The sequence below is a fragment of the Rhinoraja longicauda genome, chromosome 4 (genome assembly GCF_053455715.1).
Source record: "Rhinoraja longicauda isolate Sanriku21f chromosome 4, sRhiLon1.1, whole genome shotgun sequence".
In the NCBI taxonomy this organism is placed as follows: domain Eukaryota; kingdom Metazoa; phylum Chordata; class Chondrichthyes; order Rajiformes; family Arhynchobatidae; genus Rhinoraja; species Rhinoraja longicauda.
The window spans coordinates 10,693,728-10,711,916 of NC_135956.1; the positions used below are offsets into that span (position 1 = coordinate 10,693,728).

Consider the following 18,189-nt stretch of genomic DNA (forward strand, 5'->3'; position numbering starts at 1 on the left):
TCTGACTAAATAATTTTTTCCTCATCTCCTTTCTAAAGGTACGTCCTTTTATTCCGAGGCTGTACCCTCTGGTCCTGGACTCTCCCACGTGGAAAAATCCTCTCCACATCCACTTTATCTAGGCCTTTTATTACTTGGTAGGTTTCAATGAGATCCCTCCTCATCCTTCTAAACTCCAGCAAAGACAGCCCATAGCCATCAAACGCTCCTCATATGTTAACTCAATCGTTCATGGAATCATTCTCATGAAACCTCCTCTGGACCCTCTCCAATGTCAGCACGCCCTTCCAATATGCGGCCCAAAACTGCTCTCAATATTCCAAATATGGGTCTGACCTGCACCTTATAAGACGTCAGCATTACATCGAAGATAAGGCACAAAATGCTGGATAGACCCAAAATCAGTGGGACAGGCAGCATCTCTGGAGAGAAGGAATGGGTGACGTTTCAGGTTGAGACCCTTCTTCAGACCCGAAACATCACCCATTCCTTCTCTCCAGAAATGCTGCCGGTCCCGCTGAGTTACTCCAGCATTTTGTGTCTAAACCAACATCTGCAGTTCCTTCCAGCACATTCTGTCAGCATTACATTCTTGTTTTTATATTCTAGTCCTCTCAGGCTTAAAATATTGCTGCTAAAGATGAACTGATAAACTGTTCATGGCTTTCCATAATCATCGTTGTAAGGTTAATCACCAGGAAATCTATTAAAAAGAGAAAGATATTTTATCACATAATTTTCCTCTTAATTGGATGGAGCGTAGCCTCAGATCTGTATTTCTCTCACCAAGATATCCAGCTCTACACAAGTTCATAAATGATAAATGCCATTCGGCCCATCAAGTCTACTCCGCCATTCAATCACGGCTGATCTATTTTTCCCTCTCAACCCCATTCTCCTGCCTTCTCCCCACAACCCCTGACACCCATACTAATCAAGAATCTATCAATCTCCACTTTAAAAATGTCCAATGACTTGGCCCCCACAGTCGTCTGTGGCAATTAATTCTAGATACACCACCCTTTGACTGAAGAAATTCCTTCTCATCTCCACACTAAAGGAACATCCTTTAATACTGAGGCTATGACCTCTGGTCCCGACTCTCCCACTGGTGGAAACATCCTCTCCACATCCACTCTATCCATGCCTTTCACTATTCGGTAGGTTTCAATGAGGTCCCCCCTCATCCTTCTAAACTCCAGTGAGTACAGGCCCAGTGCCGTCAAACGCTATTTGTAGTTATAAAGAACTATTAGTTTGGAAGCACATGGCCCTGTACCACCATCCCATCCTGCACAAGTTTAGTTTAGAGACATAGCACGCAAACAGCCCACTTGGCCCACCGAGTCCACGCCGACCATCGATCCCTGCACATTAAAACTATCCTACACCCACTGGGGAGAATGTTACACTTATACCAAGCCAATCAACCTACAAACCTGTTCGTCTTTGGAGTGTGGGAGGAAACCGAAGATCTCAGAGAAAAGCCCACACGGTTCACGGGGAGAACGTACAAACTCCGTACAGACAACACCCGTAGTCGGGATTGAACCCGGGTCTCTGGCGCTGTAAGGCAGCAACTCTACTGTTGTGCCACCGTGCCGTCAAATTTACTCTTGATGTTTTGATAGCCTGAACATAAAGAATGTTGGTTACCTGGTAGTCTCATCTCAAGGTAACCTCGAACGCGGCTCACGAGATCGGCTGGCGGCCGCTCTCCCGCGCTCTCCGTCCCTACTTTATGAGCACTGATGTCCAGCAGTAACATCTCATTGAGCATAACCTGCCGGAGCTTTGGGGAAAACTCTGTAACCAGTTCCAGGCACGTGGAATAGAGCTGTCTGGCATCGGCAAAATCCTGAAATGGAAAAAAAGAGGCAATCGCCATTTTTTAGTCAAATTCATAAGTGATAGGAGCAGAATTAGGCCATTCGGCCCATCAAGTCTACTCCGCCATTCAATCATGGCTGATCTATCTCTCCCTCCTAACAGCATTCTCCTGCTTCCTGCACATCACCCATCAAAATCAAAACAAACCTGTTGAAATGGACTGACAAAAACTAGTGCAAAAAAAATGTGTAGGAAGGATGCTGGTTTAGACTAAAGATAGACACAAAAAGCTGGAGTAACTCTGCGGGTCAGGCAACATCACTGGAGGAAAGGAATAGGTGACGTTTCAGGTCGAGTCCCTTCTTCAGACCCTTCCTCAGATCCTTCTCTTCAGAGATGCTGCCTGACCCGCTGATTTACTCCAGCTTTTTGTGTTAAACCAACATCTACAGTTCCTTCCTACATTGAACAGTATAGCACAGGAGCAAGCACTTCAGCCCACAATGTCTAAAATTCTGTAGCGATTTACGCTGGCCAATTAATCAACCAGCAGGTCTGCTTACCGGTTGCTGTAACAAAAATGTATAATCAACAATAAAATATTCCACATTAACCACTGAAAATATGGAGTGGTTATGGCATATTTCACAATATCTCCAAAAGAATACAAACATGGAACATCAATGCAAAGTAAAAACACAAATTAAGTTTTACTTTGAAGCCATAACATGCGTTAATTTACTGTTTACACACTCACCTTTATCATAATGCAATGGAGACCTTTAGCCATCAGTATGTACACCAAATCCCTGGTCAGATTATCCTTAATTCCAAGAATGACACCACCATAGACCGTTGGTACTTCCCACTGAAATAAAAACATTGCTGATCAAACGTGCAGGCTTTAGAGAAACAGTGTGGAAACAGGCCCTTCGGCCCACCGACTCCGCGCCGACCAGCGATCACCCCGTGCACTAGCACTATCCTACACACCAGGGACAATTTCCAATTTTACCGAAGCCAATTAACCTACAAACCTGTACGTCTTCGGAATGTGGGAGGTGACCGGAACACCCGGAGAAATCCCACGCAGTGAAGTGTACAAAATTTGGAAAGATAGCACTCATCGTCAGGATCAAACCCAAGTCTCTGGCGCTGTACGGCAACAATTCCCTACCGTTGCGCCACTGTGCCGCCCAAAAACGTGTAGAATTCAATGCCACAGATGGATGTGGAGGCCAAATCATTGAGATTGATTTGTAGGTTAATGGGATTTGGAAAAAATTGTAAATGATCCCTAACGTGTACTGAGGTACAGGGTAAAGCTTTTTTCACCATTATCTACATAGAATGGATAATCTTCAAGTGGATCCTTATACAGTAGCTATTCCCCCCCTCCCACTTCTTTAGGCTATAGCCACAGACCCAACTGGGTTTAACTAGAGTCTCAGGCGCTGTAAGGAAGCAGCTCTACCACTGTGCCACCCAGCTTATTATGACTGAGAATACTCCAGTGATAAAGCTCAATGACTTACCTTGTTTGAAACAGTCCAGAAGTGCCGCTCTGACGTCATTCCGTGTAGCTCAATCAGAATCTGTCGGATTCTCCCCGAATCAACTGATAGTATGAGCTGGTGTTCCAACTGACCAATACTGACACTGGGCGATGCTCAAAAAATACAATTGTGTGCAAAAGTTATTATCCCAATTACCAGTTTAATTGGAAAAAAAAGGCACAAGTGCTGGAGTAACTCAGCGGGACAGGCAGCATATCTGGAGAACATGAATAGGGGACTTTTCGAATCGGGACCCTTCTTCAGGCTCAAGGGACCTGACGCGAAACGTCACTTATCCATGTTCACCGGGGATGCTGCCTGGCACGAGTTACCCCAGCACTTTGTGTCTTTTTTAATAAATCAGCATCAGCAGTTCTTTGTTTCTACATCAGTTTAATAACATTTACCATGACTTTGAAAATCCCTTTCGAGGCCTGATGAAATTTCTCAGTGATGAGAAACATACAAGAGTGGCTCAGTTGGTTGACCAGCTGCATCGCAGTGCCAGGCACCCAGGTCTGATCCTGACCTTGAGTGCTGAGATTGCATGTCTTTGGTCGGCATCAACTCAGTGGGCCGAAGGGCCCGTTTCCATGCTGCATCTTTCAATCAATTCAATTCATCACTCAATTCTCTCATCTGACACCCCTTTCGGCTCTTTTTCATCTCAAGCTGTGTCCACCCTCCTACCAATAAACCGCCCTCTCAGCTGTATCCACCTTTTGTAGAAAGGAACTGCTGATGCTGGTATATGCCAAACATAGACACAAAGTGCTGGAGTGCTGGGACTGCAGCAAGCTATTTACAATATACATTAATTACTCGGATGAAGGGATTAAAAGTACCATTAGCAAATTTGCAGACGATACAAAGCTGGGTGGTAGTGTGAACTGTGAGGAAGATGTTATGAGGTTGCAGGGTGACTTGGACAGGCTGTATGAGTGGGCGGATGCATGGCAGATGCAGTTTAATGTGGATAAGTGTGAGGTTATCCACTTTGGTGGTAGGAATAGGAAGGCAGAGTATTATCTGAATGGTGTCAAGTTAGGAAAAGGGGACGTACAACGAGATCTGGGTGTCCTAGTGCATCAGTCACTGAAAGGAAGCATGCAGGTACAGCAGGCAGTGAAGAAAGCAAATGGAATGTTGGCCTTCATAACAAGAGGAGTTGAGTATAGGAGCAAAGAGGTCCTTCTGCAGTTGTACAGGGCCCTAGTGAGACTGCACCTGGAGTACTGTGTGCAGTTTTGGTCTCCAAATTTGAGGAAGGATATTCTTGCTATTGAGGGCGTGCAGCATAGGTTTACTAGGTTAATTCCCGGAATGGCAGGACTGTCATATCTTGAAAGACTGCAGCGACTAGGCTTGTATACACTGGAATTTAGAAGGATGAGAGGGGATCTTATCGAAACGTATAAGATTATTAAGGGGTTGGATACGTTAGAGGCAGGAAACATGTTCTCAATGTTGGGGAGTCCAGAACAAGGGGCCACAGTTTAAGAATAAGGGGTAGGCCATTTAGAATGGAGATGAGGAAAAAGTTTTTCAGTCAGAGTTGTGAATCTGTGGAATTCTCAGCCTCAGAAGGCAGTGGAGGACAATTCTCTGAATGCATTCCTGAGAGAGCTAGATAGAGCTCCTAAGGATAGCGGAGTCAGTGGGTATGGGGAGAAGGCAGGAACGGGGTACTGATCGAGAATGATCAGCCATGATCACATTGAATGGCGGTCCTGGCTCGAAGGGCCGAATGGCCTCCTCCTGCACCTATTGTCTATTGCACCACCGTGCCGTCCCAATCCTGCCCCCACCTCTTTTCCTACTTTCTCCCTCAATCTGAAGAAGGTTCCAGATCCAAAATGTTGCCTATGCAGGCCTTCCAGGATGTTGTCTGACCTGCCGAGTTACTCCAGAATGTTGTGGGGTTTTTTCCTAAACCAGCATCTACAGTTCTTTGTCTCTCCATGGGTAATCAAATGTTTGTTTAGTTTACTATGGTTTAGAGATACAGAATGAAAACAGGACCTTCGGCCCACCGAGTCCACGCCGACCATTGGCTCTTAATGATAGTGGAGTCAGGGGTTATGGGGAGAGGGCAGGAACGGGGTACTGATTGTGGCTCAAAGGGCCGAATGGCCTACTCCTACACCTATTGTCTATTGTCGTTTGTCTATTGACCAGTGGTCCCTGCACATTAACACTACCTACACACACTAAGGACAATTTACAATTTCACCAAGCCACTTAGCCTATAAATCTGTACGTCTTTGGAATGTGGGAGGAAACCAGATTCTGGAGAAAACCCACGCAGGTCACGGGGATAATGCACAAACTCCGTGCAAACAGCACCCATGGTCAGGATCGAACCTGGGGCTCTGGCGCTGTAAGGCAGCAATTCTACTGCTGCGTCACAGTGCTGCCATTTGTCTTCTGGAATTGTACGGGCAATGGACCAAGGAGTCTTGGATGCCACACAAAAAGTATCTGATGTTTAGTACATATTCTGCAGCAAACTTACCTGGAATGTCATAGAAAACAGTCAATGGTTTGGCAGAGAATTTAGCGCAAGGTGATCGCTTTCTCATTTGATCGATTATCTGTTTCCGTTCTTCATCTGTCAGCAACTTAGTGCACATATCATGCGAGGAAATTATGACAACAAACTGAGGGTCATCCAAACATTGGCATATATTCCTGCAGAAAATTGGTTAAAATAAAAATCAGATGAATTCAGTCGTGCTTGATTCCTTAATGCTGTTTAGTCCCTTCTGCTATTTTAATAGGTAATCCATATTATTCACAGCATACTGTAAAAATCAAATGCTGAACACAATGCAAAATTTAAAGTTGCCCAAGACTTTGATACCCCTTCCATATCTACAGTAATTTAGTTTATTATTGTCATATGTACGGAGGTACAGTGACAAGCTTTTTGTTGCGTGCTATCCAGTCAGCAAAAAAACTATACATGATTACAATCAAGCTGTCATCTACATCATCGTCTATCTCTCGTTTCCCTTTCCCGTGACTTTCAGTCTGAAGGGTCTCAACCTGAAACGTCACCCATTCCTTCTCTCCAGAGATCTTGCCTGTCTTGCTGAGTTACTCCAGCATTTTGTGTCTATCAGTGTACAGATACAGGCTAAAGGGAATAACGTTTAGTGCAAGACAATAAACTAAACTGAAAGCCCAGCAAAGTCCGATTAAAGATAGTCTGAATGTTTCCAATGAAGTAGACGGTAGGTCAGGACTGCTAGTCAATTTGGTACCGCTTTAAGAATAAGAATAATACACATTTGATTGATTGAATAGACTGATACAGCGAGGAAACAGGCCCACGTTCACAACGACCATTGATCACCCGTTCACACTAGTTCTGTTATCCCACTTTCTCATCTACTCCTCAGGGCAGGGTCGAACCCAGGTCTTTGGCACTGTCAGGCAGCAACTCTATCAGCTGTAATATGGCAGCTCGTAAAAAAAATCGATTCGTGTAATCTTTAGATGATAAGGGAATAACGTTCAGTGCAAGGTAAATTGAGTAAAGTCCGATCAAAGATAGTCCGAGGGTCATCCAATGAGGTCGATAGTAGTTCAGGACTATCTAGTTGTGGTAGAATTATTCAGTTGCCTGATAACAGCTGGGAAGAAACTGTTCCTGAATAAATCATCAGCACTTGTCAAGTTTCAATTCCAACGAACAGACCATAAATTAGACTTCTTTTGCCATAGAATTTTTACGATCGTAAAATTACCTGATTTGATTGCATAGCAAGCAAAACGAAGCTTTGCACTGTACCTCTGTACATGTAACTATAATAAATCTGAACATGAACCTTTTGCTCAGATTTCTCCAACTTTAGATAGTTCCTCTGTCCCTCTCTTCCCCTCCTCCTTCCCAGATCTCCCTCTATCTTCCTGTCTCCACCTATATCTTTTCTTTGTCCCGCCCCCCTGACATCAGTCTGAAGAAGGGTCTCGACCCGAAACGTCACCCATTCCTTCTCTCCTGAGATGCTGCCTGACCTACTGAGTTACTCCAGCATTTTGTGAATAAATACCTTCGATTTGTACCAGCATCTGCAGTTATTTTCTTATAAGACTTGAATGGCCAAATGGCCTAATTCTGCTCCTAGAACTTATGTAGAATTTTTAAAAAGGGATGCTGAATAAGGATTTTTTAAAAATAGACCACTGTATACCAATGCAGCTATTTGGTTTGTTGAGACGAGATAAATGAAGTTAAGAAGACAGAAATATTTTTCATACGTTCAAAAAGATGTACCTACTTTAAGAAAGTAGCCATGTGTCTTTTGGACTCTTCCGAAGTTTGATCCAGGTTTAGTGACCGTGTGCATGCCTAAAATATTAATTATAATCTTGTTAAACATTTATATGTTATAAAGAAAATTATAAATACAAAGGCAATAATTTTAGTTTCTTATCAGTATTTGGATGTGGATGGAACCCATCTCCATCCATGACTGCAATTGCTCATGCTATGACCGCCATACTTTCAGATAATAACAAGCCTGGATAGAATGGTGGTGAAAAGGAGGTTTCCAGTAATGTGAGACTCTGGATCCAGAGGGAACAATCTCAGAATAAAAGGACGTATCGTCAGAAAGGAAATGAGGAGGAATTTCTTTAGCCAGAGTGGGGTGAATCTATGTGACTCCATGACTCTCTGACGAGGAGGACTACAAGAGGAAAATAGAGGAGCATCTGACTCAGAACAACCCACGGCAGGTGTGGCAGGGTTTACAGCAGATAACCCACTACAAGGGCAAAACATCTGTGACTCCCAGCGTGGACACCTCACTGGCAGAGGAACTAAATAATTTATTTGCCCGTTTTGAGACTACAGCCATCCTGCCCCCACCATCTACCACATCCCACATGCTCACTCTACAGGAACACCAAGTGAGACGTGTACTAAAGATGGTGAATCCAAACAAAGCAGTAGGACCTGATGGAGTACTTGGTAAAATACTGAAAGCTTGTGCTGACCAGCTCTCAAGGGTCCTCACAAAGATTTACAACATCTCCCTGACACGAGCCACCGTCCCATCCTGCTTAAAATCGGCTACTATTATCCCTGTCCCCAAAAAGCCTGCTGTCAGTAGTCTAAATGACTACAGACCAATAGCCCTTACATCGGTTGTTATGAAATGTTTTGAGAAGCTTGTGGCACAGCACATCAACACCATCCTTCCTCCCTCCCAGCTTTGACCCTCATCAGTTTGCCTATCGAGCAAACAGATCTACAGAAGACGCCATCAATACAGCCCTCTACACTGCACTGAGCCACCTAGAGAGCCCGGGGACCTATGTAAGAATGCTCTTCATAGACTACAGCTCGGCATTCAATACGATCATCCCAGGCATACTAGTGGACAAGCTGTATAATAACCTGGGTTTTCCCCCATCCATCTGCGCCTGGATAAGAGACTTCCTCACGAACCGCCCACAATCTGTCAAGATCGGCCCCCACAGCTCCTCCAGGGCGGCACGGTAGCGCAGCGGTAGAGTTGCTGCTTTACAGCGAATGCAGCGCCGGAGACTCAGGTTCGATCCTGACTACGGGTGCTGCACTGTAAGGAGTTTGTACGTTCTCCCCGTGACCTGCGTGGGTTTTCTCCGAGATCTTCGGTTTCCTCCCACACTCCAAAGACGTACAGGTATGTAGGTTAATTGGCTGGGTAAATGTAAAAATTGTCCCTAGTGGGTGTAGGATAGTGTTAATGTACGGGGATCGCTGGGCGGCGCGGACTTGGAGGGCCGAAAAGGCCTGTTTCCGGCTGTATATATATGATATGATATGATATGATATTACGCTCAGTACTGGCTCCCCGCAGGGCTGTGTGCTGAGCCCCCTCCTCTATGCTCTGTACACCCACGACTGTACTCCTATCCACTCCTCCAATTCAATCATCAAATTTGCAGACGACACAACTGTGGTCAGTCTGATCACTGGAGGAGATGAGTCTGCATACAGAGACGAGGTGTGTGCTCTGTCCAAATGGTGCGAGGCAAACAACCTAGCATTGAATACCACTAAGACAAAATAAATGGTACTGGACTTTAGGAGACACAGAGCAGTTCCTACCCCACTTCTTATAAATGGGGAGGAAGTGGAGAGGGTCTACACCTTCAAGTTCCTGGGGACCACCATCTCCCAGGACCTCTCCTGGACTGCAAATATTACAGCGGTAGTTAAAAAGTCACAGCAGAGACTGCACTTTTTAAGACTGCTCCGGAAAAACAAACTGAAGGAGAATCTGCTGGTGACCTTCTACCGCTCCACCATTGAGAGCGTACTGGCATACTGCACCATAGTGTGGTATGCTGGCTGCTCGGCTGCAGACCAGAAGGCCCTTCAGAAGGTTATTAAGACAGCAGAGAAAATTATCGGCTGTCCACTGCCTTATCATATCATCATATCATATATCTACAGCCGGAAACAGGCCTTTTCGGCCCTCCAAGTCCGTGCCGCCCAGTGATCCCCGTACGTTAACACTATCCTACACCCACTAGGGACAATTTTTACATTTACCCAGCCAATTAACCTACATACCTGTACGTCTTTGGAGTGTGGGAGGAAACCGAAGATCTCGGAGAAAACCCACGCAGGTCACGGGGAGAACGTACAAACTCCTTACAGTGCATCTGAAGGACATCTCCAGCTCGCGTTGTCTAAACAGGGCCAGAAATATAATTAAGGACAGCATACACCCAGGATATGAACTGTTTGCTCTCCTGCCCTCTGGGAGGCGCTACAGGAGCCCAAGGGCCAGAACAAAACGACTTAAAAACAGTTTCTTTCTCTGGGCAATAAGAACTGTGAATGGAAATACTTGACTTGATGTGACTCTCACTTTCGTTGCACTTTAAAAAATATATATTCAGCATCTTAGGTGCAAAACTCATTTATTATTTATTAGTTTTTATTGGTTTTTATTGATATTGGTACTTGTTGTGTTGGTTCCCATGTTTGTGCGATTGTTTTTAAAAGATTTGCACTGTCTCAGATGTAGCACTTCTAATTTTGTTGTACTGTTGGTACAATGACAATAAAGGCATATTATTATTATTATTATTAACTGATAGTGAGGTAGAAATTCACCTCAGAGTAGTGTTAGCTGCATATTAAATCTATTTCAGTTTCAGAATTCATTGACACAGGCGGCAGTGGGGGCAAGTCATTGTGTATTTTGAAAGCAGAGATTGATAGATTTCTGATTTGTAAGGGTGTTTAGGGTTATGGGGAGAAGGCAGGAGAATGAGGTTAAGAGGGAAAAATAGATTCACCACGATTGAATGGCAGAGTAGACTCGATGGGTTGAATGGCCTAATTCTGCGCCTGAGTCTTATGGTCTTACTCTTATGCTGACCTAGATGTCCCACCTAAGCTAATCCCATTTGCGTTTGGTCCATATCCCTCTAAACCTTTTCTACAAATCTTTGCCCTCCCCAACTAGAAGAATTACTTTATGACATAGCCTATTCATTGTGTATCTCTGTGCAAGAACTGCTTGAATTTGATTTTAAACTAGCTCCACAGTCTAATTAGCTGTTCAGTATCAAGGCTTGCGTAAAGAACGAACAATTGAGTAAGTAAGGGTGTATGATAGAATGCAAGAGAACTGCTCTCCAGCAAATAAAGGTGACCAGATCAAAATAGAAAGCAAAATACTTTAGCTAACTAGAACCGCATTATTTAGTTTAGTTTAGTTTAGAGATCTAGCGCAGAAACAGGCCCTTCGGCTCACCGAGTCCACGCCGACCAGTGATCACCGCACTTTAACGCTACCCGACACACACTAGGGAAATTTAACACTTATACTAAGCCAATTAACCTATAAACCTGTACGTCTTTGGAGTGCAGGAGGAAACCAAAAATCTCGGAGAATGTACAAACTCTGTACAGACAGCACCCGTAGTCGGGATCGAACCCAGGTCTTAGGCGCCGCAAGTGCTGTAAAGGCAGCAACTCTACCTCTGTGCCACCGTGCCACCCTATGTTTAACTGCAGTATTTAAACTCTGTGTTTCATGCCTTGCAGCTAATGTTATTTGCATTTTTTTTTTAAACTAAAGATGTTCAACGGAACGGTTGAAATCATGATGAGGTTTTGATAGTGTAAAAAAAGAAATGGTTTCCACTGGCAAAAAAACAGATTACTAGAATACCCAGGTCCACGGAGGTTGCCGAGGAATCAAAATGGCGTCCTGACAGAAGCTTGAAATTTACGGCAAGTGTCCAAAATGTGAAGGGAATAAAAAAAACTAACATTAATTTCCAAAAGGGAAGTAGATAAATAATTGCACGGCAAAAGGTTACCAGATGTAATGAAAATAACCATTTGGATAGCACTTTCCAGAACTTATGGGGCTGTCTCAATGAACTTTACAGAAAATTCTATTTAAAAAAAAATATTTTTGAAATGTGTTTTTTTTTGCAAATGTTAATAACGTATGATATGCACTCAATTTGTGCACAAAACAAATAATCAGAAAATTACTTTTATTAAGGCTGAGTAGTCCCTGCACTTCGAAATACAAATTTGGTCAGAGAGATACACTGCTAAAGTTAACCCTTTCAACCATTTGGTCAATGTTGACCATCAATTACACTAATCTTTACACTAATCTTTTAAAAAAGATTACACTAATCGTTTTTTAAATTCTCTCCAATCCCTTATCAATTCCCACCCCAGATTTTATCATTCATCTAGGGCAATTTACATTGGTCAATTAATCTACCAACCTATGTCTTTGGGATGTGGGAGGAAAGTGAAGCGGTCATAGGGAGAACGTGCCAAAATGCACACAGAGAGCGTGACAAGATGGCGCCCAACCCAGGCGACTCTGTGCATGCTAGCCAATGATGTGGATCTGCAATCACTTACTACAATCGGTCCACTCCTTTACACGATTGTAATCATTGTCTCTCTGCTGACTGGTTAGCACGCAACAACAGCTTTTCACTGCACCTCGGTACACGTGGCAATAAACTAAATTCAAACTCAAACTAAACTCAAAACTGATGTGAGGTCAGGGTTGAGCTGGGGATTCTGGCCCTGTGAGGTGATGGGTAGACTAGCTGCACCACCATGCTGCCCTTGGGATTTAAACAAAAAACACGGTGTAACCTCATACAATAAATGTTATCTCCGGCACCCGTTCATACTATCTTTGAGTATCAGCCCAGTGGAGATTACGACCCACTCTACATCAATGGGGTCTGTGTGGAAAGGGTACCAGCTTTCAGGTTCCTGGGTACGCACATCGCAGAGGATCTTACCTGGTCTACCAACACCATCACCACAGTAAAGAAGGCACAGCAGAGACTCCACTTCCTGAGGATCCTCAGGAAAACCAACCTGCAGGAGAAGCTCATGTTGTCCTTCTATCGCTGCTCCATCGAGAGTGTGCTGGCATACTGTATAACCACATGGTATGCCAGCTGCTCAGAAAAGGACAGGAAGGCCCTTCAGAGGGTCATCACGACGGCCCAGAAGATCATCGGCTGCTCACTGCCCTCCCTGGAGCACCTGTTCAGCCTACGCTGCCTCAGTAGAGCAGGCAAAATAATAAAAGATCCATCCCACCCCGGCCACCGTCTGTTTGTTCATCTGCCCTCTGGTCGACGTTTCAGGTCGATCAAATCCCGAACAAACAGACTTAAGAACAGTTTTTACCCCAGGGCCATACGAGAACTGAACACTACCTTTGCACTAGGCAACACCGTTAAAAAATCTTGTACTTAATATAATTGTATTTAATTGTATTTATGTATTTATTTGTTTTTGCATTTATTGCATATATGTTTGTACGCACCGTCAGGATTGGCTATTTTTTAATTTCGTTGTACTCGTTGCAATGACAATAAATGAATATTATTATTATTATGTGTGTGTTAAAACCCACTCACTTCTGCTCCGAGTTGTGAGGCAATGTGCCAGCAACACATCTGCAGTTGATGGCAGGCACATGTGCCCTGGGCAAAATGATCCCCATCCTGCTACAACAGCACGATAAAGTAGCTTAATCATGAATTACTGGTTCCCTGAGGAAACTTGAGGGAAGAGAAGTCGTGAATTCACTCGTCATAAGATCATGTGATAGGAGCAGAATTAGGCCATTCGACCCATCAAGTCTACTCGGCCGTTCAATCATGGCTGATCTATCTCTCATAACCCCATTCTCCTGCCTTCTCCCCATAACCTCTGACACCCGTACTAATCAAAGTTGGCATGACTAATCAAAGATTGAATGACTAGTCCATTCAAGAATGGTCTGTCATGGAAATAATGTGCTGTTGTGTCATGAATAAAGTTGCACGTGCTAGATCCCTCTAAATCTTTCCTATCCATGTACCTGTCAAAGTGTCTTTTGATTGTTTTTATGATACCTGTCTCAACTACAGTCTCTGGCAACTCATTTTATGTACGCCCCACCCTCTTGGTGTAATCAAGGATCAACTTACATGATAGAATGGTACGTCTGTGGAACAAGCTGCCTGGGGAGGTAGTTGAGGTAGGTGCTATCGCAACATTTAAGAAACATTTAAACAGGTACATGGATAGGACAGGTTTAGATGGATATGGGCCAAATGCAGGCATGTGGGATGAGTGTAGATGGGACAAGTTGGTTGGTGTGGGCAAGTTGGGCCGAAGGGCCTATTTCCAGACTGTATCACTAGCACTCTATGATAGAGTAATTAGAACATGTCAGTAAAGAGGGCGGGAGAAAGAATTAAATGGCCAAGTAATACACAATGTGTTCCTTATTAAACAAATCTTATTTTGTCAATTGATCTTGTACTTCAGACGCACGACCTTACCTCCAGCAGGAAGTCAATTCTTTCTTTGGTAGGCTTGAGCATTAGTTGATGGAACGTTACTCCAATCATTTGTTGCTCCAGGACATCTCGAATAGTGTTGCATATACAAACTTTAAAGCAAACTTCTTCCACATCTTTATCTCTATAACAAATGGGATAAAAGTTATAACTGTCTCCCTACTCGAAACGTCACCTATTCTATTTCTCCAGAGATGCTGTCTGACCCGCTGAGTTAGTCCAGTACCATGTGTCTATCTTTGAGTCAAAAGTTCAGGCAACAATTGTGGGCAGAGAAACAGAGATAACATTTCAGAACAAAGACCATGTGTCAGAGTTCTGGCAAAGGGCCTTCAACCTGATTTTTTTTACTTTTAGAGAAACAGAGTGGAAACAGGCCCTTTGACCCACCGTGTCCGCACCAACCAGCAATTTCCGGTATGCTAGTTCAATCCTATACACTAGCGACAATTACAGATCCCATTAACCTACAAAACTGTAGCCTTGGGAATATGGGAACAAGCTGGAGCACCCGGAGAAAACCCACAGCTGCTGCCTGAACTACTATCTACCCCATTGGTGACCCTTGGACCATCCTTGATCGGACTTTGCTGGCTTTACCTTGCATTAATCGTTATTCCCTTTATCATGTATCTGTACATTATAAATGGATCGATTGTAATCATGTATCGTCTTTCCGCTAACTGGATAGCACACGACAAAAGCTTTTCACTGTACCTCAGTACACGTGACAATAAACTAAACTAACTAATCACAGAGACTAACTCTTATCTTTTATTCCTTCCTTCCTTCCTCTACTGTAATGCTGCAGACCCAGTAGCTTTTCGAGTCACACAGCATAGAAGCAGGCCCTTCAGCCCACCCTGTACATGCACACGGTTGTACACCCAGTCACATTAACCACCAAGGTGAGCTGACCATTCTTACCCATTATAAGCCATTTGAAAAAGGTCTCTCAGGACAGACTGTCTGAAGTGGGACAACAAACTTAAAGTAACGTTGTCATTGAGAAAAATCTCAATTAATCCCTGTGAAGATCGGAAAAGAATGAATCAGTATGCACCAAAGACATCATTTGTATAAGGCACAAAAGGAAACAAAATGTTACTCTCAGAATAAACATTATGAACAAAGAAAATAGGTGCAGGTGTAGGCCATTCGGCCCATCGAGCCAGCACCGCCATTCAACATAATCATGGCTGATCATCCAAAATCAGTACCCATTCCTGCTTTTTCCCCATATCCCTTGATTCCTTTAGCCCAAAGAACTAAATCTAATTCTCTCTTGAAAACATCCAGTGAATTGGCCTCCACTGCCTTCTGTGGCAGAGAATTCCACAGATTCACAACTCTCTGGGTGAAGAATTTTTCTCATCTCAGTCCTAAATGGCCTACCCCTTATTCTTAAACTGTGACCCCTGGTTTTTGAATCCCTCAACATCGGGAACTTTTTTCCTGCATCTAGCCTGTCCAATCCTTTAAGAATTTCAAGTTTCTATAAAAAACCCTCTCATCCTTCTAAATTCCAGTGAATGCAAGCCCAGTCGACCCATTCTTTCATCATATGTCAGTCCCGCCATCCCAGGAATTACTTGGTGAATCTACACTGCATTCCCTCAATAGCAATAATGTCCTTCCACAAATTCAGAGACCAAAATTGCACACAATACTCCAAGTGTGGTCTCACCAGGACCCTGTACAACTGCAGTAGGACCTCCTTGCTCCTAAACTCAAATCCTCTCGCTATGAAGGTCAACATGCCATTAGCTTTCTTCACTGCCTGCTGTACCTGTATGCTTACTTTCTGTGACTGATGTACAAGCACACCCAGGTCTCGTTGCACCTCCCCTTTTCCTAATCTGACTCCATTCAGATAATAATCTGCTTTCCTGTTCTTGCCACCAAAGTGGATAACCTCACATTTATCCACATTATACTGCATCTGCCATGCTTCTGCCCACTCACACTGTCCAGTCACCCTTCAGCCTCATGACATCCTCATCGCAGCTCACACTGCCACCCAGCTTTGTGGCATCCGCAAAGTTGGCGATGTTACATTTAATTCCCTCGTCTAAATCGTTAATATATATTATAAATAACTGGCATCCCAGCTTAGAGCCTTGCGGCACCCCACTAGTCACTGCCTGCCATTCTGAAACGGACCCGTTAATTCCTACTCTTTGCTTCCTGTCTGCCAACCAGTTCTCTATCCATGTCAATACTATACCCCCAATACCATGTGCTCTAATTTTGCACACTAATTTCTGGTGTGGGACCTTGTCAAAGGCTTTTTGAAAGTCCAAATACACCACATCCACTGGCTCTCCCTTATCCAATCTACTTGTTACATCCTCAAAAAATTCCAGAAGTTTAGTCAAGCATGATTTCCCCTTCATAAATCCATGCTGACTTTGACTGATCCTGTCACTGCTTTCCAAATGTGCTGCTCTAACATCTTTAATAATAGACTCAAGCATCTTCCCCACTACCGATGTAAGGCTAACTGGTCTATAATTCCCCATTTTCTTAAAAAGAGGAGTTACATTGGATCAGTTCCTGTGTACTGGAGGGTAGCCAGAGTCGAGAGAACATTGGAAAATGATCACCAATGCAACCACTAGGGCCACCTCCTTGAGTACTCTGGGATGCAGACCATCAGGTCCTGGAGATTTATCTGCGTTCATCCCCAACAGTTTACCTAACACCATTTCCTGAATAATGTGGATTCCCTTCAGTTCCTCCCTCCCACTAGATCCTCGCTCGGTCTGCTAGTATTTCTGGGAAATTGGGTGTTTTCCTTAGTGAAGACAGAACCAAAGTACTCGTTTAACTGTTGTGCCATTTCCTTGTTTCCCATTATAAATTCACCTGTCTCTGATTGTAAGGGACCTACATTTGTCTTCACTGACCTTTTCCTTTTTACATATCTAAAGATATGTAAACTGGAGAACATATAGGGTCATAGTGTGATAGTGTGGAAACAGGCTCTTTGGCCCAACCTGCCCACCTCCCCACATGTCCCAGCGACACTAGTCCCACCTGCCTGCACTTGGACCATATCTCTCCAAACCTGTCCTATCAATGTACCTGTCTGTTTCTTAAATATTGGGATAATCCAAGTCTCAACTACCTCCTCTGGCAGCTTGTTCCATACACCCACCACCTTTTGTGTGAAAAAGTTACCCCTCAGATTGCTAATTCCTCAGATTCCTATTAAACCTTTTCCCCTTCACCTTGAACCTATGGTCCTCGATTCCCCTACTCTGGGCAAGAGATTCTGTTTATCTACCCGATTTATTCCTCTCAAGATTTTGTACATCTGGTTGAGATCCCCCCTCACCTTTCTGTGCTCCAAGGAATAGAGACCCAGCCTACTTAACCCTCTATAGCTCAGACCCTCTAATCCTGGCAACACCCTCGTAAATCCTCTCTGAACCCTTTCAAGCTCGACAATAGCTTTCCTATAACATGGTGCCCAGAACTGAACACAATACTCTAAATGCGGCCTCACCAATGTCTTATGCAACTGCAACATGAATATGTTTAAAGATACAGTGCTTTTATAGAAAGAAAATCACGAGGCTGTAATGTAGAATTCTTTTTTTTAAACAACATAATTTGTACCTGATAGTTTCTGGATTTAACACAGTGATGTACCCGCCCATATGTTGTTAGCTGTAGCTCATTTACTTCAGATGGGTCTGTTAGCACTGCACAGGCCTGGCAATAACCATCCAATCTTTTCTGGTCAAACTGACAATGAATGTGTTCGGCTCCGATCTGTAGTTTTAAAAGAATAACATGTAGCTTATCAGAACTAATTTTCAAGACACACATAGAAACATAGAAAATAGGTGCAGGAGTAGACCATTCGGCCCTTCGAGCCTGCACCGCCATTCAATATGATCATGGCTGATCATCCAGCTCAGTAACCTATACC

At 43.7% G+C, this 18,189-nt stretch overlaps 1 protein-coding gene across 6 annotated transcripts in view; it reads right to left on the bottom strand.

The window, feature by feature from the left end:
* The window catches only part of ints8 (integrator complex subunit 8), a 72,343-nt gene that overhangs the window by 22,216 nt on the left and 31,938 nt on the right, over positions 1 to 18,189 (bottom strand). For all 6 annotated transcript variants that reach the window (XM_078397161.1, XM_078397166.1, XM_078397160.1 and 3 more), the window contains 8 exons: positions 17,874 to 18,029; positions 15,177 to 15,277; positions 14,232 to 14,373; positions 7,673 to 7,743; positions 5,902 to 6,077; positions 3,366 to 3,499; positions 2,588 to 2,698; positions 1,657 to 1,858 (listed from right to left, as the gene is read on the bottom strand). In XM_078397161.1, coding sequence (XP_078253287.1) covers positions 1,657 to 1,858; positions 2,588 to 2,698; positions 3,366 to 3,499; positions 5,902 to 6,077; positions 7,673 to 7,743; positions 14,232 to 14,373; positions 15,177 to 15,277; positions 17,874 to 18,029 — 1,093 coding nt within the window. The remainder of the gene's footprint in view (positions 1 to 1,656; positions 1,859 to 2,587; positions 2,699 to 3,365; positions 3,500 to 5,901; positions 6,078 to 7,672; positions 7,744 to 14,231; positions 14,374 to 15,176; positions 15,278 to 17,873; positions 18,030 to 18,189) is intronic.